The sequence below is a fragment of the Protopterus annectens genome, chromosome 16.part0 (assembly GCF_019279795.1).
Source record: "Protopterus annectens isolate FY-2018-M chromosome 16.part0, PAN1.0, whole genome shotgun sequence".
Taxonomy (NCBI): Eukaryota; Metazoa; Chordata; order Ceratodontiformes; family Protopteridae; genus Protopterus; species Protopterus annectens.
The window spans coordinates 497714879-497735933 of NC_056750.1; the positions used below are offsets into that span (position 1 = coordinate 497714879).

Consider the following 21055-nt stretch of genomic DNA (forward strand, 5'->3'; position numbering starts at 1 on the left):
ACTGAGGGGAGAATTGGAACAATTTGTCCAAGATAAAAGCTGCGGTTGTGCAGCGGTAGCAATGTCACCTCCACAGCAAGAGTTTCTCCCGTTCGATTCTCGACTGGAGCACCTTCTGTGTGGAGTCTGAATGTCCTCCCCGCTGTCGAGTGGCATTCTCAAAACATGCGTGAATGGGTGTGCCTTTGTTGAAGGTTGGGCATTGGGTTGGCACCTTGGCACCGTAAAAATCAACTGCCAATCATTATCAGACCGGAGTTCCGCTGTGGCGACTCCTAACCGGGAAAAGCCAAAAGAAAAACAACAATTAACACTACTACAGATTTCTTTTAAAATTCATTTACAATGTTGGATCAGACAAAATACATTACTTAGACACAAGTTTAATAAACGACTTTTAAAACACGAGATTTAAATCTAAACTTTATAGAAACGAGAACTACACTAACAAATACCTGTGCTTTAGTAGCACTCACCCTTTGCACCAAAAGAAGTCTATTGTAAAAGGTCAAATGGTTTGGGTTGCCCAAATGACCTCTGACTAATCTGACCTGTTAGATGAACTAGAAATAGTTACTAGGCTCTTCTCAGAAAGGGTTTATCCTGAACCATTAGTAATGGAAATAAAAGAAATATTAGAAGGGAGGGGCAGTAAATGCATACCCCTCCTAGCTAGGTTCAAATGAGAAAACTGTTTATGTAAATTTTCCGAGATAAGGACAGACGTAGTAACAACTATAGTTCTAAGAGAGGAGACTATGATCCAAAAGAGATTTGGGCTACAGGGATAGAAGTGAGTTATACTAGATCACTTATTCTAAAATATAATTATGATAGAGGAGATATACAGGAGATTATTCAAAGGTACTCGGACATATTTTCAAAAATTCTGAATGGCTTGGAAGTATTTTCAGTCCCCCCCCCAATATAGTTATAGAAAGGGACACAACATTAACAACTTTCTAGAAACAAGGTCTAACAAAGAAAGAAAGCCAAATAACCAAAAGAAAATTGGCACTTATAAATGTGGGACCTGTCATCCCTGTCATCAATGTGCTTACATAGCACACCATGCAGATCTGTGTCTTCCTACTATTAAAGTGCTTATGAAGGTGAATAGACACTAAACTGTTTCTCTAAGGGAGTTGTGTATCTTGTTTATTGTGAAGTTTGTTCTTTTTATTATGTTGGGAAAACTGAGAGAACACTAAAAACTAGAATGTATGAACATTATCATGAGATATCTTAATTTGTGAAGTCTAACACCCTATATAAACATCTATAGGATTGTAAAACTGGAATGTTTTTATTTTGGGTGCTAGAAGAGGTGGAACCCAGTCCTAGGGGAGGGCAATAGGAAACATGACATGACTACTGGAAAATGGTATGGCAGTTGCAGCTCAATGCAGGTACCCCCCCCCCCAGGACTTAATGGGCAAATATCTCTGAGTCAAGTTTTGTTATTGCGAGCAGCTAATTTATTTATTTATTTATTTTACATTTGTGGACCGGGAGAAGTCTGACTGAGCTAGTAATATAGCCCTTTTTCAGCAGAGGCCCAGGGAGAAAAGCTCCAGTAACAGTTATACAATAAAGTAAATAAAAAATGTTACTGATCACAGTAGCACTCTGGCTATCTTTAAAACAGTCTTCAAGTTTCAAATGTTAACACATAATTAGTAATAGAGACCATGGGAAAGACTGAGATAGACGTATTGTTACTAGTTATCTTATTAGTTCTTTATAGACATTGACTGATTTTAGGGGATGCTCTTGGAGAGGAAGTTGAGAAAGAGGGTTATTCTGAAACATAAATAATTTAGGGTGATAGACGAAATAGGCAAGACCTGGAGGCAATAGATGTGTTACAGACAGACGGGGGTAGAGGTTAATGTATGGGGTAGAGTTCCAGAAGAACATTAACATATGGGTAAGGTGACAGTTTATGGAGGGTGAGTACAGGAGCAGGACGAGAACGTTTTTAGGTGTTCTCTTGCTGCTTCTTTGAATTGTTTTGGATTTTTTTGTTGATCTAATATGATATGGAAGCTTGTTCCTTGCAATGGTTGGGTGATACTATAAAGGCTGCTACCCATTTTAGACCTAGGTTTGTATACACATAGTAGATCTTGGTCAGAGCTTCGAAATACTCTAGTTGGAGAGTAGTGGGATATTAGGGAGGGTAGGCTAGGTGAATAGAGAGGTTGATGTAGTAAAGAATGAATAATCTGGAGCTGACAGAGAAGAAGCAAATTGGGTAATTCCGGCCAGTTTAGGTGTAAAAGTGAGACACAGTGATGAGTTTTGAATGTATGTTGAGCAGAGAATCTGGCTATCTTATTATAGGTAGAGCTGAGTTTTGCTAGGAGTGTGTTATTAAGGTTTATTAGAATCTGAGACCCATATAGTAAACTAGGTAATAAGTAGGAATGTGATAGGGTAACTTTAGCTTTGTAAGAAACTTTTTATTTCTGTATAGGAGTCCTAGTTTTTGATGGGTCTTCTTGATGCAGTTATTGATGTGCAGGTCAAATTTAAGTTGGTCGTCTATTATGACACCCAGGAGTTTGGTGCTTGTATCGGCTATTATAGGGGTTTTGTTGAGAGAGAGTATGGTAAAAGTGAATTTAAGATGGGTAATAGTTTTTGGGTGAAAGATCAGGAGTTTAGTTTTCTTAGGGTTAAGTATTAGGTGGTTGTTGGTGAGCCTGGTTTCAATGGAGGTGAACGCTGCCAGTGTTTTGGAGATGAGATCTGAGGGAGAATCAGTGATGGTAATCACAGTGGAATCATATGCGTATTGTATAAGGGATGACTGAGAGCAAGAAGTATGGAGTTGGTTTGTAAAAATGTTAAATAGCAGTGGACCTAATATAGAACCCTGAGGGACACCTATATTTATGGGAAGAGGAGGGGAGAGTGTACAGAGCCATTTCACAGATTGTAGCTGATCGGATAAAATGAAGATGTGATTTTTCTGCTAGGTAGAGCTATTTAAAGTGTTCAATATCATGAGAATAAATGCCATGTAAAAGGCATTGTGTAATATGTCTTTTTAATGTACGTATATATTTATATACAAAAAAGAAAATTTTAAATGTATATCTCATTGTACACAAATTTTGCTAAAATTATTTAATCAACTGATTTTATCTATTTTTATTGGAAAAAACTTTTAAAATATAATAGTCAATTATTCACTTGTGACTTAAATATAATTAAAGAAATTATGTCATTGTGTTAACCAACAATTTTTTGTAATGAAGTATAAAAAGGTTAGGGACCAATGAACTTCATTCTGATGAAGTCTTTATGAAGATGAAAGTGCTGAATAAATCAGTCTTTCAACTGGTTCATTTTGTTTCTGAGTTGAGGGGAGGCACTACTGAAGTGTCCAATTGGTTAATAGTGGTATTTATACACCTCATCTTCCTATGTTGTGTTTTTTGTGGTCATTCTATGCACCACTATCCTTGATCTCATTTCCTCATCCTCTGTGACCTCTGACCTCTGGGTCATTCATTTGAATATGTACTTCCTTCCACTCTTTTTCCTTTCCCTTCAACTTACAGTTCACTGCAGTTCTTTTTCTTCTTATCCACCTCAGCTCCACCTTTTCTTCTTCTTTCATTTTCTACTTTTGGTTTTGAACAGATTCATATGAGTTAAAAACAACCACTACAAAAACCACATATTCATATTAAAACTGAAAGAGAAACGTCATTAGTGGATAAGCATGCAATACTGAGGATGTGTGTGTTTCTAGTGCTCCCACTGCTGTGACTCCCCTACTCTTTAGTTGATATGCTTTAGCAATATCTTTCGGCTTTTTCTGGTTAGGGGTCACCACAGTGGATCACCGGCCCAGAAATTGATTGACAGTGGAGTTTTTACAGTGTCAAGTTGCCAGCCTGGCATCCAAACTTCACAAAAAGCACACAGATACACGCATCTACTGCATGTCTTTAAAACTCATTCAGCTACAGGAACGACATGTTGATATGCTTTGCTACTGGAATTTCCACATACTTGCTACAGTAATTGTTCCCCATCTCCACAGTTTTTATGTGCATAGTTTCAAAAGTGTCTGTTTTGAATAAGACTGTATTTTGTGTGATTTCTACTGTTAGTCTACGTTCTTCAATTTTACCCTCCCCAGTTTACATAGCATCGAGTTCAGCTTTCAAAGTTTACATGCAAAAATTATGCTTCACAAAAATAACAACTTAAGATGGATAAAACAAATAAGCCATTATTTCTTAGACTGAAAACAGCATCTTGACATCCTTGAATTCTTAAGCTGTAATGGATGGTAAGCAAACTTTTCTAAATCCCAGTGATGGTTAGATTACAAGTCATTTACATACAGTCATGCCCTTTTAGAAAAAATGTGAAGAGACTGTTTTTCTTCAATAGTGCAAAATCTCAGCCAGTAATAATAAAATCAAAAATGGTATACAGAGGTTTCCCAACCCATGGCACAGACAGATAAAGCTCTTATTGTACCCCAGATGACCCAGGTTTGATGAGTGGCATGAGTGCTGCAGGAACACGATGGGAATGAGCAGCTGATGTTGGGTTGCAGGACTGGCCAGTCCTGGTGGGGATGAAGCTCCCATGGTTCATTGCAATAGAAGCAGTAAGAGCTGGGTGAGATCAACATTGCAGGCAGGATACCTCTTGGATTTGACTTTGTGCATGTGCACCTGAAGCAAGAAACATTTGCAGGCTGCCGTGAGATGGGAGGGAGTTGGGGTATACTCCATGTCAGCAATATGATGCTGTACTACCATCCTCAGTCTCCGCATTGGGCCCAGATGTGGGAGAGGCAAAAGCAGGTTGAACAGTTCCAAGGAATAAGGAGAGGAGGAGGTGGCGACTGATCATCAGCTGTGAGTAAGGGGGGGTAAAAAATGATAGACAACACTTCTACATCGACTTCAAAAATGCAATAACTATACATTCTTAGATAAAGCCAGACATGTCAATTCATTTAATTTAACACAGTCACTTTTTTTAAATTAATGTTCATTATGAGACAGAATAATTACCCATCTAGAATAGGCATCAGGATATACACTTTTAAAATGCAGCAAAACCAGTTACGGAATATAGAAGGTTGCTCAGCTCGGGCAATATTTCAGCATTCCAGTCAAACCAGCTATAAAACTGGAAAACAGTAGAAAGTCTGAAAAAATCTAATTCAAGCCAGATGAAAGGCACAAAGCAAATGGAATGCAAACAGCGGCATGCACTTTATAAGAAATGTTTAGAGATATCATGTATCTTCCATTTAATATATAGCTGTTAAGAAAAACTCATACCATGATATTAAGTCCTTGGTCTGTTGGCCCTTGTGCAACGATGTACTCAAATCCTGTCTCATGGACATCCATTGGCCTTCTGTATTTAAAAATAGTCCCTGCAATGTTGAAGTTCTTTGGACTGTCTACTTTATAATTTCCGTTGAAGAAGAAATGCCCCATCTCATCGGCAATAGCTTTAGTACAAATCAGGAAGAAAAAATCAAGCTCAGTTAGAGAGAGTTAACAACAGGGGTTGACAGAAGAAATCATACCCTCCACATTATTTTAAAAACTATAAAAACTGTGTTGGCTGCATAAATAATACAGGAACAGATGGCACATGTGATAAGTATGTACTTGGTTATCATTTTTACAATATCAGTGTGCTGCATTCAAACAAAAACATCTAAATATCATATTTATATATAAAGAAAATCATAGTGTGTTGGTAGTAAAATTAGTTTACAATGCTGTAATAATTACTGAATCTAGAACAGAAGCATACTTTTAGTATTTGATTATTTCAATATCTAAAGTATGGATAGTAAACTATTTTATTTATTTATATTTGCTGACCAGGAAAGTCTGACTTGGCAAAATTAATTTTCAGTGGAGACCCATTGAGAAAAGCTCTGCACAGAAATTGAAGAATGTCATACATTAACACAAAGAATAAAAATCACATAGGTTAACAATAACTACATAGTGATATGATTAAGCTAAAGCTCTTAATAAAGTACTAGAACATAACTCAAATCCTGCGATATTGTGATGAACTTACAAGACAGGTTACATTACAATATAGTAGTAGATATTTCTGATGCCAAAGATCAAGTTGAGGTGGTAAGAGAAAAAAGTACTGCTGATAGACAGGGTTAAACGAACTAGAAGTATAACAGCTGATTAGTACTTAAACTGGGACAGATGATATTTACAGAGATTTGCATTTTGAAACAGAATGAAGGTTAGGTGGTAGAACATTGCATATGGTAGAATTAGAATACAGTGAAATAGTAAATAGTAAATTCAACTGCAGTTCTTGTGCTTACACTTAAGGTATTAGCCTGGAGTTGACATATCCAGGAGTTGATTTTTGCAAACTTTTAATTTTTCAATTTACTTTAACTGTTTTGGTAGGGAGTTCCAAAGTTTGGAGACATAGCAGGAGGAGTGAATGACTAGCAGGGTTATTAGATTTGGTGGTGAGTAAAAGTGATTTATTCTGAGAGCATAGCTCCCTTTCTGGGGAATAACATTTTATTGTTTTATTTAGTGCTGGGCAGTTTTCTGGTTTATATATTAGGTTATGGGCAAGAAATAGTTGTGAGAATGTAAGATATTGTGAGAGCTCTAGCCAGTATAATTGTTTAAAGGCGATGCAGTGGTGACATTTTGTAGGTAGACTGGTAGCAAATCTAGCAACTTTGTTGTAACAACTGTTTAGTTCCATTTTTGAGTGCTATGAAGTTTAGTCAGGATAGGAGAGGCACAGATGAAAGATGGTAGTAAGAAGGTTGATGTAAGTTTTTTTTTTCTTGTGCTATCAGTGGGATAGTATTAACTTCTGAATAACAAACCAACATTCTGGTATTTTTAAAACAGATTGGAGAATGTTTAGATCAAATGTTACATGTTCATCTTCTGTAACTCTCAGCAGCTTTGATTGTTGCACTATTTCCATTCAGGTGTTATTCTCAGAGAGTATTTTGAAACATTGTTTTTGACCTGAGAAATGTTTTGGGGAGAAGAGTATTATTAATTATTATTATTATTATTATTATTATTGTCACTGCAGTGGTGGTGCTACGGTAGCCTTGTCGCCTCACAGATAGACGTTGCCCATTCGATTCTCAGTTAGAGCATCTTCTGTGCAGCGACATGCGTGAATGGGCGTTCCTTCGTTGAAGGTTGTACGTTAGGCCCGGCAAGCCAGTACGTAAAAATCTACTGCCAATTATTAGCGGACTGGAGTTCCGCTGTGGCGACCCCTAACCAGGGAAAGCTGAAAGACACAAACAAACACAAACAAAATTATTATTGTTATTATTATTATTAACTTATCATTATTATTATTGTTTTATTATTATTTTATTATTATTATCATTTTAGGATTTAGAAGAAGGTAAATGAGGTTTGCTAACAAACCAATTTGTCCAGGGACATTTCGGGGGGTTAAATGAATATATTAGTAGAAGTTAAGAGGGTAGGGGGGTTGAAAGGGTTCAGTGGAAATCAGGGATGTTGGGGAGGAAATGAGGTAGGGGTAGAGAGGGGTTTATGCATGTGTAAATGGGTAGGGAATCCACATTTTGATGTGAACTTGCAAAGGCAGGGTACGCCCATGACGACCTGTAGGTATACCAGGAGAAAAGGTAGGCTTCTGGGTACTGGTTGCTGGCATTTCGTCTGTATGTATGCATTTATTTATTTGTTGATTTATTTATTTTTCTTTTCATGAGTAGGGGATAGTCAGTATGTGTGTTAGGCTTACTTGGGCTATATGGTGTGATGCCAAAAGACTTTTGTTGTTCAGGTTTAGGGCAGTGTTCATGGTTTCTTGATCATGTCGGCAGTTGAGGAAATTTGGTATTTGCACAGCTCAATCACCTTCTTTGGGTCTTTTGGCGACAGCGACTCATTGCATTTTCTTATTCTCCCAGTGAAAGGCTTGAGTGGTTCATTGGTGGTGTTGGGACAGCAGAATAGGGGGCTTAGCTATCTCCAACTGGAAGAACGTGTTTTGGAGGCTGGAGTTGCTCACAATAATGGCAGTTTCTACATATGAGCAGCGAGGTACGAACACTTGTGGGGGTTGATGGGACCGTTTCAGGCTCTGGAGTAGTGGCAGAGAGTTTGATTATAATTTTTTTTGAAAGGCATACCTTTTTGTTTTGTGTATATCTTTTGTTTTGTGTGGTTGGTCCGTGTTCATAGCATGGTAGCTTTCTGGCAGATTAGTGCTTTTCTTGAAGACTGAAGGACAGTCACATAAGCTCAGACTTTGTACCCCTCAGAAGTTCATGCTACTACAGAACCGGTATTTTGTTAACTCATTGCAGTGGTAAGAACAGTGCTGAAGTGTTTTTTTCTATTCTATGCCTACGTCCCACTATTATTTATGGCTTTATAGATTTTTAATTTCTGAGACATATGATGCAACCAACCACTGGGCTCTAATGTGTGGTGTTCCTTATAAAATTTGTAGTCTTCTGACAAATCTCTATATTGACTGGATGGCTAAACTCACTAAATAATCAAGTCTGCAGCGAGCATTTTGCTGAAGCGAACACTATTACGCTAGCATGGCTGGTACTCCCTAGGTTTCTTGCACCATGAGGTTTAGAAGTGAGGTTTGCTGTTGGTTGAAGAAAGCCATGTAGGAGGGGCTTGAACGATGGACCGGAGGGGTTAACATGTAACCCTTGGCTATCCAGATTTATTCGGAGTGGCCAGACTTTACTTCACCTTGCTTTACTATCTCATAGGTTGCTCTGTTCCTCATAAAATTGCAGTTTCCTGGCAAGTTGTGGGGGTGAAGTCCATTCGATGTTAGGCAATGAAAATCTCATTTTCGGTTGGTATGCAATATTTATGCCTTTTCTTTACTTACCTATGATGCATTACTGTAGGTCGAGTGTGCATTATGTGATGTCTCAATAGTGTTTTATATTACGGCATTTATTGCTTGTAGATCCTCTGTCCTAATGGTTCAATTGTACTCCGGTTACCAGCAGATGAGTATCGGGGAGGTGGCGTACATTTAACAAACTCAGGGATTTTAGCAAGTCAGAAGTTCGGGGGCATGATCTGCAGGAAAAGAAGGGAGCAATTACAGTTGTATGGCATTTCTTTTAAGTTACTTTAATGTGGGGTTTTTTTTCTGGTCATGGTGAATTGTTGGGAATTTAGTGTGAAGGGCAGACACCCTTCCATTTTGCCCTGTGTTGGTGGTGTGATCTGCTCCACTGGAGTGGTGTGGCTGCTTTGTGGTGCATTTGGTGGTGTTTTTTTTGTGATTTCCATGATGGGTTTGAGAGCATATTTCGTATTCTAGAGCTTCCCATGAAAACAGCAGCGCAGCCTCAGTAAGGTACTAACGGTCCTGGTGGTAGGTGGAGGTTGGCGAGATTTCTGGTGTTTAGGAGCACCATCCCCCTTTTTACCTCAGAGTACAGAAATATATATATATATATATATATATATATATATATATATATATATATAAATAAAACAGTACTTCACTGTCTGTTTGAAGGGGTGGGGATTAACATATTATTTACATTCTCACTGGACAGTTAAATCTATTCAAACGGTAAAGGTTTGGACTTATGTCCTTTGCAGATATCTGAGATATTTTTGGTTTCCTGACAGTAAATTGTCTTGGAAGATGTATGCATCATTGGCGACATAGGTAGTTTGTGAAGACTATCACGTACGAGTGGGTATAAATGCTTATTTACAATGGGAGTAAACTCCTGTTACTAGATTAGTCATGTCAGCATCAGGATAGATCGCCTCTGTCACAGGGGTTCAGCATCGTATAATTTTGGTAGTTTATATATTATTTCTGTTTGCATACCTCTCAACTAGTGTGCCTGCACTGGCAGTTGGTGGGGGGGGGGATCTTTCAGAAGAGTATGTCCCAGGCCTCGGCACAGATTTGTGCTGAATGTCATGTGTATGCAAAATCTGTTATCCTATCAGATTTCTAAGTTTGTAAGAGTAATATTTAGAATTGTCCCTAATTTTGGCATTTGTCCCATTTTGTTTATGGGTTTGTCCAGGTTTCTTGCTCTAGGAGGTTGAGTGGTATGCAATGAATGTCCAGGTTTTGCCTCATATTTTGGCCCACATTTCATAAAATGGGGGTTATCTGGCAAATTACTGGCACGTCATTAAACCTGAAGAAAAAATGATGATGAACATTTGAGTTTCAGGCTTCCTACCTTTGAGAAGTCAGGTTAATGCAACACCAGTTATTTTTAAACTGTCTTAATTTTTTTTTTTTTTTTTTTGGTCTTACAAACTTTTGTCCCTAGTTTTGGACCTTTGGCTTGCTTTAGTTTTCAGCTTTGTCCACATGTTTGGTTTAAGAGGTTGAGAAGTAAGGCTTGCACAAAGTTTTCTGCTATTTGCAGTAACAGGACTCACTGATTGCAGAGGAATGCGGCGGTGCCAGGTTATTGAAGATAGGGGATGTGGGATAGGGTAGCAGCTATGCAGGTGCAGAACAAGTTAGGCTTTTGGCAAGGCTTACTGTTGTCTTTAAGAAGTTTTGTAGTGTGTGCAGAGGATTTATACTTTTCTTTTGCAGATGTGGAAGTACAGAGTGAGCATCAAGTTGATGGCCTGATGTAGGTGTACCCGACAGGCAATGGGTGCGGCTGTGGTGGATATTCTGGGTGCCGGAGTGGTCACAGTGTGGTCGCACATGGGGAAACGCAGAGTTTGCATCAGTTGGAGAAACTGAGTTTGCTTCAGTTGGTAGGCTCATCAGGTGATGGATTCTGTTGGGGTGGATGTGCCAGTCTCCTGAGTGCTGCACAGTGATGTCACAGGGAACTCTATGTTATTGGTGCTTAGTAAGGCATGTCCAACTTGCGAGGGGGTTGGGAGTAGTGAGGGGGCAGGCGGGGATGCAGTACATCAGCGGCAGGGTAAATTGGGTTCAGGGATCATTTATGAGGAGTTTGGGATTGTCCTCAAGTGGGGAAGAGACCCAAAATGTGACAGTTTGGGGGTTATGCTAGCTGGGTTTGATTTTTTTTTTTTTTTTTTTTTTTGCATGCAGTCAATCAGATATAGACACTTTATTTGGATCTCCCTTCTTACTGGTGTGATGAGGAGATGTGAGGAAAGGTTTTCTGTTGTTAAACAGAAGCTAGGGCATGGTAGGTGGGTTTGAATTTTGGGCAAGGTTATGCAGATGGATGGCCCGGTGGTAGGTGCTACTTGAGTAGCATTGTTCTTTATTAGTTTGGCAGGAGCTGGTAGGCAGTCAGAGGTAGACATGTTATCTGGATCCACTTTGCTGGGGAGTTGGATGTCTGAGGAAAGGGTTTCTGTTAAGCAGAAGGTAGGGTCTAAGTAAGACATTGCGTTCCTGGGGTGGCTGATGGATATAGGTCATGGTTGTAAACATCAGATGTGAATGTAATGTGATTATAATCTGGGGAAGATTTTGGTGGGGAAGCTTTAATTACTTGGGCTTGAGAGCAAAGTAAGGCAGTTCATTGGTAAGGAGGATTTAGCCAAGTGTAGTATAGTTGCATGGGTGGCAAGGCTATGAGAGTTTAATAAATCTTGGTTGGGGGTTCATTGGCTTGTGGGGAGGTAGGGCATTTCTAGAGTGGCTACATTTGGGTTGCAGGACCTCGGGGAACCCATTATAAGGAAGGCCTATGGTAGGGCATTGCCATACCATAGGCCCTACCATGGGCCTATGGTAAGGCAATGCCCTACCATAGGCCTTCCTTATAATGGGTAGGGCATTGCCATATTGGTAAAATTTATGGTGCAGTTGCTTGTCGGAAGGAGTTTGTTGGGAAAGATGTGGTTATTTTGCTGGCTTGAGAACAAGGTAAGACAGTCCCATTGGTCAAGGAGAAGTTAGTTGTGAGTAGTAAAATTACATGGGGGACAAGGGTATGTGAACTTAATTCTGGTTGGCGGTTCATTGGTTTGAAGTGTTGGGGTAGATTTGATAGTGTGAAGTCTGACAGACATTGACTATTGACAACATAGCTTTGGTTTTGAGGGTGGATTTGGTAATGGAGGTTTATTGGGCAACAGTTCATGTGGTCTTTTCTCTAAGGGATGTATTGTTCTGCAAATATTATGATGCCATTAAAGGTTTCTTGTTTATATTGGGTACTCAGTGTGATTGCTATTCTATTTATTAGAATGGAAATGTTATTTTGGACATTGCGTACACTGGGCAGTAAAACAGGGTTGTAGATCAGCTTGAGGGTGTGCAATTCTTGAGTGGTTTCACATGGTGTGAGCTAGCATTTTGGTGGTGCATTTGGCAGGTAATGACCTGGGAGTCATTGTGAAGCTACTACTGGTAATTAGATAAGTGAGATTGGGGGGGGGGGGTTATGGTTTGTTTAGCATGGGAGAGATCTGTTGTTTAATTTCAGCAGTTTAGGCAATTTTCTACTTTGGCTATTTATGTGTTAGGGCTTTGAGAGGTGATGGCACAGATCCAGTCTGGTTAGGCAGGATGGAGAACACCAAATAATATTTGAATTAATGCCTTTTAATGAGTGACTAGGTTGTTTGAAGTTGGGTAAGAGAGAGGAGGAACAGCCTGGTCAGACTGGTGGGTGGAGAAGAGGGTCAGGCTTGCCCTCTTCTGTTCTCCCTCTGGTGTTGGATGTTCATTTCAATGAGTTGGGAAAGGGAAGTGAACAGTAGGATGCTGCTTGTGAAGTAAAGTATGTGAGCGGAGGAAAGGATGCTGCTTATTTGGTTGTTGGTAAATCTAGTGAGTGGTGAGACGCTGCTGCATAAGTAAATGAAGTGAGTGACGGGATGTTGTTTCATAAGTAAATAAGTGAGTTGAGGTAGGGATGGTGCTTAGTTGATTGGATCTGTAATTCAATAAATGGTAAATGCAGTGAGTGGTGGGACGGTGCTGCATAAGTAAAGTAAGTGAGTGGGGGTATGGACGCTGCTTACTGCATCAGGAGGAGTGAGGTCACGTTATCTTGATTAACATTACATGGATGTTTGTGCTGTGATTAAAATCAGCTATATTGTGTTTTAGTTATTAATAAATATGGTTTATCAAAGTTATGTTTATGAAGTTCAATAAAGGTTGTCAAATGTCATTCAGTGTCATGTGTTTATTGAAGGGGAGCAGGACAAATGAGGTTTGGTAACAAACCAGTTTGTCCAGGGGCATCTTCGGTGGGGGGGGGGTAGTTAGATGAATATATTAGTAGGAGTTAAGTGAGTAGGGTGGATGAAAGGGTTAAATGGGAATCAGGGATGTTGCTGAAAACATGAGGTAAGGATAGGGAGGGAGGGGCTTAAGGGGTTTATGCAACTGTAACTGGGTAGGGAATCCACATTTTGGCATGAACTTGTTACCCGCCCTCCTGCCCCCTATTTTGGGGGAAAAATGGGAATTGTGGTAATTTATCAGTTCGTGTAGGGTGGAGAAGAGGGGCAGGCTTTCCCCCTTCTGTTCCCCCTCTGGTGTTGGATGTTCATTTCAATGAGTTGGGAAAGGAAAGTGAACAGTAGGATGGTGCTTAAGAAGTAAAATAAATGAACAGAGGGAAGGATGCTGCTTATTTGGTTGTTGGTAAATGCAAAGAGTGGTGGGATGCTGCTGCATAAGTAAATAAAGTGGGTGATGGGATGCTGTTTCATAAGTAAATAAGTGAGCTGAGGGAAGGACAGTGCTTATTTGATTGAATATGTAATTCAATAAATGCAGTGAATGGTGGGACGGTGCTGCATAAGTAAATAAAGTGAGTGATGGGATGCTGTTTCTTAAGTAAATAAGTGAGTTGAGGTAGGGATGGTGCTTATTTGATTGAATCTGTAATTCAATAAATGATAAATGCAATGAGTGGTGGGACGGTGCTGCATAAGTAAAGTAAGTGAGTGGGGATATGGACGCTGCTTATTGGGTCAGGATGAGTAAGGTCACGCTATCCTGATTAACATTACATGGATGTTTGTGCTGTGATTAAAATCAGCTATATTATGTTTTAGTTGTTATTAATAAATATGGTTTAACAAAGTTATGTTTATGAAGTTCAATCAAGGTTGTCAAATGTCATTCGGTGTAATGTGTTTATTGAAGGGGACCGGGACAATATTTTCTTATGCATATTTCAATGGATGAGGAGGAGTACCGGATGAGGTTATTAAGTTCTGAGAGTGTTGGAGTGTGTGTGATCTGCAAATTGTATTATAGTTGCATGATTGGAGGCTGTGTGAAGTTTACATATAAAGATATTGAATAGGGGGGCGGAAGCAGTGATTCTTGTTGGACTTCAGAGGAAGCAGGTAGGAAGGGTAAAATGTCTTAGGACCATTTTACTGTCTGATGTCTGTTTGTGAGATAGCTATGAAACTATGACAGGGTTGAGTGGGAGAGGCTGAGGGGTGATAGCTCTAAGAGTAGATTTTGCTGAGAGACATTATAGAGTACTTTTGATATCTCAAGTAAAATAGGTGATACTAACTGGCCAGAATTTCTCATGTGCTTTATGGTGTTTGTGCTGCTATGTTTGGGATGAAAACCATGTTGGGTATTAGAGAAAAGATTAGTGTTGAATACGTTTGTAAATGGGTAGATTTTTGATAGACATTTTAAGATAGGCTATGAGTTTATAGTTGGTGATTTACCCAGATGTGCCCCACTTTTTCCAGCGGGCTGAGACAGCGTTTTCTGAGAAAGAATGATTTATAAGGATAGAGACATGGTAGGTGCAGGTCTATACTGCTATTTTCAGATAATCAAGAGGAAATCTGTCTGCTGCTAAGTTGACTGATGTTAGTGTATGCATACATTTTGATTTAAGTGTATACAGATATTTTTTATAGTTGCTGTTGGGACAGGCTGGAAACAAAATGGACCTGGGCTCAGATGGAAAGGTGGGGGATATAAGGAGAAAACAGCTGGTATAAAATGGGAATTGAATTGGGAAGTGATGCTGTCTTTGTTGTTGTTTGCTGTGTGCAAGGATATGTTGCACTGACTGGGATAAAGAATTTGATTAATGGAGGACCAGAAGTGATTTAGATCACTCTGATGTGTATGTTGGAGCAGTTGTTAGTAGAATTGCTTGTCTGACTTAATCTTTTATTTAGTAAGATTTTTAGGTGTCTGAAATTTTGATAGACACACTGTTTTGTTGTAAGTTATTTTGCCCATGGTTTCCCTCTCAGGGTCATGAGTTATTATTTTTTTTCCCCCTCCTGGGGCCATTAGTTATTTGGCTCATTTAGTTAACCAGGTGGCTCAGTTGATTTAAATCCTTTTGGATGACATAGTGCACAGTGAGTCAATATATTAAGAAATGTGTTGAAATTAAATATCGCCTCATCAAGAAGTAGAGTCACTGGAAGTGACAAGTTGCAGTGTCTTAGGCTATTCTTAACTTCTTCTTTGAGTTTTCTGAGACTGTATACTTCTTTGCAGATGACGTGAATTTTTTAATATTTAGTTGTCTTAGTGTAATTATGGGCAGATGATCACTGATTTTATCAGGAGAACATCCAAATGAGCTTATACTGAGTGGGTTGGAGGTAAGAATCCAGACAAGAATGAAATGTCTATTTGTAGTTTTATTGAATCTTGAATTTATATTGATAAGCTGAGTGATGTTATAGAGATGTAGTGTGTAGTTGAAGGTGGTTCTATTGGTGAGCTGCCAGTCTGTGTTAAGATCAGCAATTATTATGGTTTGAATGTGTATGTTATGAGGGGGTCTACTTTACATGGTCGACTCTTCAGAAAGTTGACTTTCGAAAAGCCGACCATGTAAAATAAACACATAACACACACCAAACACTTACCTTTCCACGCCCCCCCCACCATAACTTAAATATACCAACTCTGAGATCACACTACAGTGCAGAAGAGGAAATGTTCCCATTTCGCACTGTACGGAGATAGCAGTTCCCCATGGTCAGCTTTTTGAAAGTCGAATATAGGGTCTCGGCCATATGAAAGTCGACTTTCTGAAAAGTCGACCATGTGAAGGGGACCCATTATGAGATGCACAGCATAGCAAAGATGATAGAGATTACTATGCTATCGACCCGGAGGTCATTTTGGTACTAGTCAATACCCAAAATTACATTTAGTGATGACTGCCCATGTGTGGGAGGGTTGTGAGCACTATCCTTCGTAAGAATTTGTCTTAGAGGTGCTCTGCTTCACATGAACTGCTAGCCTGTTTCAAAGACATGGCTGTTGCTGGGAGATAAATCTGTCCTCCAGCATGTCTTGTTTACGTCATGGAGACCATATTTAGGTCCCTGTAATGGGTAGCTCTAGACCCATTTGTTTTATGGATATACAGTAAGTTCATTAGGTTTGGGTCTTGAGTTGCTCTGTAGGCCAGGCATAAGTCTCCCCTAAGAAGTCTATATGATATGGAGTATAGTGCCAGGTATTTTAGTCGGTCTGTGTAAGGCACATGCTAGAGGCCTTTGATCTTCTTTGTTAGAAACCTTTGAGGTCTCTCTAATTGCTGAGGTGCTTTGTATGGTACATACCGAATAGGACATTATACTCAATTATGGGCAGTATAAGTGCCAAGTATAGGGGGGGGTTATAACTTATTTTGCTTTCAAGGCAATGCCTTCACTAATCAAGTTAGCTATGTGGTAAGCTTTCCTTACAATGGTAGACACGTGGTGGTCGAAGTTAAGTTCACAGTAACCTGTGATCCCAAGTCCCTTACCACTTCATGGGTACTTAGGGTATTGTTATTGATTTGACAGTGCGAAGGGACATTATTTGTGCTGAAGGGAATGATGATGCATTACTCTGCACTGAGTCTGAGATTGTGACTAATACACCAGTCGTTGGTCTGTGTGAGACCATCCTGAAGTATATGGACATCATTTGGGGATTCAATGATCGCACCTAGTTTGGAGTCATCTGCAAATTTGGTCAGCCAAAACCCTTTAGTTTTGACCTGAATTTCTGAGAAGTACATACCAAACAGTAGGGGGCCCAGCACTGACTCATGTGGCATCCTGTTGGTAACAGGTATGTTGATTGAAGTGGAATCACTCACTTTGATAGTGTATGTCCAGTTTGTGGGGCAGTTGTCAACCCATCTCACAATGAAGGGATTTACATTCAGTTTGCTAAGTTTATCTGTAATGCCTGAATGTGGGATTGTGCTGAAAGCCTTTGCCAAGTTAAGGTATACTGTGTGCACAGATTTGCCCTCATCAATGGCCTTTGGTCACACTTTCAAAGAAATCCAGCAGATTTAACAGGCAGGATCTGCCCATCACAAAGTCAAATTTGGTAGGATCCAGGGTTTGGAGGTCACCTATGTCTTTATGTATGAGATCCATAATGATACATTCCACGGCCTTACAGATGATGCTGGTCAGACTTATGGGTCTGTAATTCCCTGGGTCTGTTGCTAGCCACCTTTGTGGAGAGGAATAACTGTAGATGTTCTCTATTCCACAGAAACAAAGTCTGTGGTTAGGCTATGTTTTAAAAGGGTACTTAGTGTAGATGCTAGTTCATGTTTTAGCCCGTTTAGAAGACAGCCTTTGATGTCATCTGGTCCCATTGAGGCCATGTTCTTTGTCTTGGACAGGGCTTTGAGGACCTGCTCTTCAGATATGTAAGGTGGGGGAAGTTTGGGGAAGGGTTTGTTGTAAGTTAGGAGGGGAAAAGGGAGTGACATTTTCAACAAACCTATCCACTAGCAGGATCGCCATCTTTCTGAGGTCAGTATGTGTGATACTGTGGGCCACCAGTTCTGCACATGCTTGGATCCTACCCTTTAGGTTATGTACATAGCTGTAAAAGGCCTTATGGTTATCCTTGACAGTACTTGCTAGGTTTATCTCAAAGGAGCTCTTGGAACATTTGACAAGTTATTTTATTTACATATTAAGGCTGAGGAAGGTGCTTTCCATTGTTGGGTTCTTGTCTTTGTTTTCTTGGAAAACAACATTTTGCATTTATTGTTGACTTTGCTGTTGTTGGAAGTTCACCATGGCAGTTTGATTTTACTTGGGGCTCTGGCTTTGATTCTATCTGGAACAGCCAAATTTATACACTAATGCAAGTGATTGTACAGGGCTTTAGTGTAAGCTTCGACATAGTTTCCACTTTCAGCTTGTGGTGGAGCTTGGAATGCACTTATACCAGTTTACTATCATGTTGTCAAGATGGACTCAAGTTGAATGGTCATAACATCGACTCACAACCTCGAAAACTGACAGTATCAAAATCCAGTAATGTCGAAATACAAATTTAATGTGATTTTGGGGTAAGTGCTAACATGGATTGAGATGGGGGCAAGATTTGTACTTCTGCATTATCGGTGTTCGACATTTCCAGCATTGGAGGTTCGGATTTCGCACAAAGTATATTCAACCAAGTCTGTCTCGACAACATGATAGTAAACCATTTATGCCTTCACCTAGGAGGGTATAGTTTGCCTTGATGAAGTTCTTTAGTCTGATTTCACTTTTTGTGAGTTCTGGTGTTAGAGTCAGCTCAAAGGTAACAGATCTGTGGTCAGTTTTAACTAATGAGGGTACAGCAGTTGCAGCAGTGCATTTGTTTGACATGTTGGTGAGGACCAGATCTGGAATGTTTGTTCCTCTTGTCAGAGTATGAACAATTTGTTCCAGGGCATTTGAATTCACAAAGTCAAGATATACTGGTATTATCTCTTGCTGGCATATAGTGCTGTAATATATATGATTTTATAATGATTAATCTTAATACCACGAGATAAGAAATTCTGCATTGTTATAATCGGGGATGTGTTGATGGTTTGGGGATATATCTAGAGTATTTTTGTAAATTATAACAAAACTACCTACTCTTTTTTATTTCTCCCATCCTTCCTGAGAATACTGTAGTCTGGTAGAGTAATTTCTTCATAATGTATTTCTGTTTTTTTGCCCCAAGTTTCAAAAGTGACAAGCTTGTCAGCATTATAAAATACTATATAAGCATGTGTATCTTGTACTCTTATACAGATGCTTCTAAGATTCATGTTTAGTAGCAGCAGGGCCTCTTATTTTTTCACCTATAAAAATACATTAAACATTTTAGAATGAATGGTAGCTGTTTTTTGAGTTGACTGCTATATATATATATATATATATATATATATATATATATATATATATAGTTACCCGAGCACCTGAACAGCATATGGTCAATATTTCAGATGATTGATCACAGTAAACTACAAAAATACAACAAATAAAAAGACATTACAGCAGGGGGGCAAGCCCCCCTGCAACCCCCACACCCCCCTACTTAAATATACCAACTTTGAGATCTTGCTACAGCAGGGAATAGGAATACTTCCCGTTCCACACTGTATCGGTGTAGCATGATCTTGGTGTTGGTATAATTAAGTAGGGGGGGTGCAGCCCCCCCCCACATGGGGGTTGCAGGGGGGCGTAACCCCCTGCAGTAACATCTTCTTGTTTGTTGTTTTTTTGTTTTGTTCATAGTTTACTGTAATCGATCATCTGAAATATTGACCATATCGTCTCGACCATATGCTGTTGGATATTTCAGCTGCTCAATCTTTTCATATGTAAGCATATATATATATATATATATATATATATATATATATATATATATATATATATATATATGGGTCTACTTTGGATGACCGAAACGCCAGTTCGCCGACACGCAAAACACCGAGACCAAACAACCGAAAACACACAATACCGACAACTCACAAAACCGAACACCATTACACCGACACACAAAACATAAACTACACATTACACACAATTACATATCCACTAACCTTAACCCAAACCCTAACCCTAAGGTCCGACTCTACCGCACACTTACCCTACCCGCACCCTAACCCTAACTCACTTAACCCACCCCTAAACCTAAAGTCCATCACTATCGCACACTTATCCTACCTGCACCCTAACCCTAACTCACTTAACCCACCCTAAAACATAAAGCCCGTCACTATCACACACTCACCCTACCCGCACCCTAACTCACTTAACCCACCCCTAAACTACAGTCCGTCATTATCACACACTTAAAATACCCGAACCCTAAGTCCGACACTACCGCACACTCACCTTTCCCACACCCTAACCCTAAATCCCTCACTATCGCACACTTACCGAGTCGCACTCACACATTGCCCATGTCGGTCTTTCGGCTGTCGGGATTTCACCTTGTCGATCACCTTCATTTTCGGTTGTTTGGTCTCGGTGTTTTGCGTGTCGGCGAACTGGCATTTCGGTCATCCAAAGTAGACCCATATATATATATATATATATATATATATATATATATATATATATATATTTATGTCCTGTACTTTGTTGTTACTTTTACAGTTTGTATAGCAAATATATATGAAGCAGAATCAACTACAAGAAGATGGCAATCTCAAACAAGATTAGTTAGTAACTCAAGTAGAACTAATGCTGTTTTAACATTTAAAACTATATTTAATGATATGATAATGCTAAGAAATAAAATTTATTCATAAAGTTGGTTCCAAGACTTGGGACCTCACAGCCAAACTAATCAAGCAAATCTCCACCCTAATGTCTGTTCACAGGGTGAAATACATCTTGTTGTTGATTCAGTTACAGTGCACAAAGTAAATCTGATTGCACAGATGACCACTGACAGGTATATTTACCATGTGTATACATGACAGAAGGTTATTTTTCAGTCAAAATAGTCTATCTGGGGCTTCTGTGATTAGTGCATGTTTCATCCCTCATGCTCATACTGGGAGCTTGGACATAAGGATATTCCCTGAATGCAGCCATCACAACACAGGTGTATATATTTTAACCCCCAGTTTCTTAAAACACCCATGTTTACCAGCACTAGTTTACATTCAGTTGATTGCTCTCATATTGTGGTGAGCAGAGATCTATTATAAATCATCAATTAGAAGTGATATATTACAGACACTCGTTTTACTGCATATCTACCAGGGGGCCATGCCATGTCCTTTCGATACCAAGTTTATTCTAGAAGCTGAATCTACATCAGC

At 39.4% G+C, this 21055-nt stretch overlaps 1 protein-coding gene across 2 annotated transcripts in view; it reads right to left on the reverse strand.

Moving 5' to 3' along the window:
- The window catches only part of ADAMTSL2 (ADAMTS like 2), a 1179463-nt gene that overhangs the window by 532106 nt on the left and 626302 nt on the right, over positions 1-21055 (reverse strand). For both annotated transcript variants that reach the window (XM_044058888.1, XM_044058887.1), the window contains exon 9: positions 5325-5500. In XM_044058888.1, coding sequence (XP_043914823.1) covers positions 5325-5500 — 176 coding nt within the window. The remainder of the gene's footprint in view (positions 1-5324; positions 5501-21055) is intronic.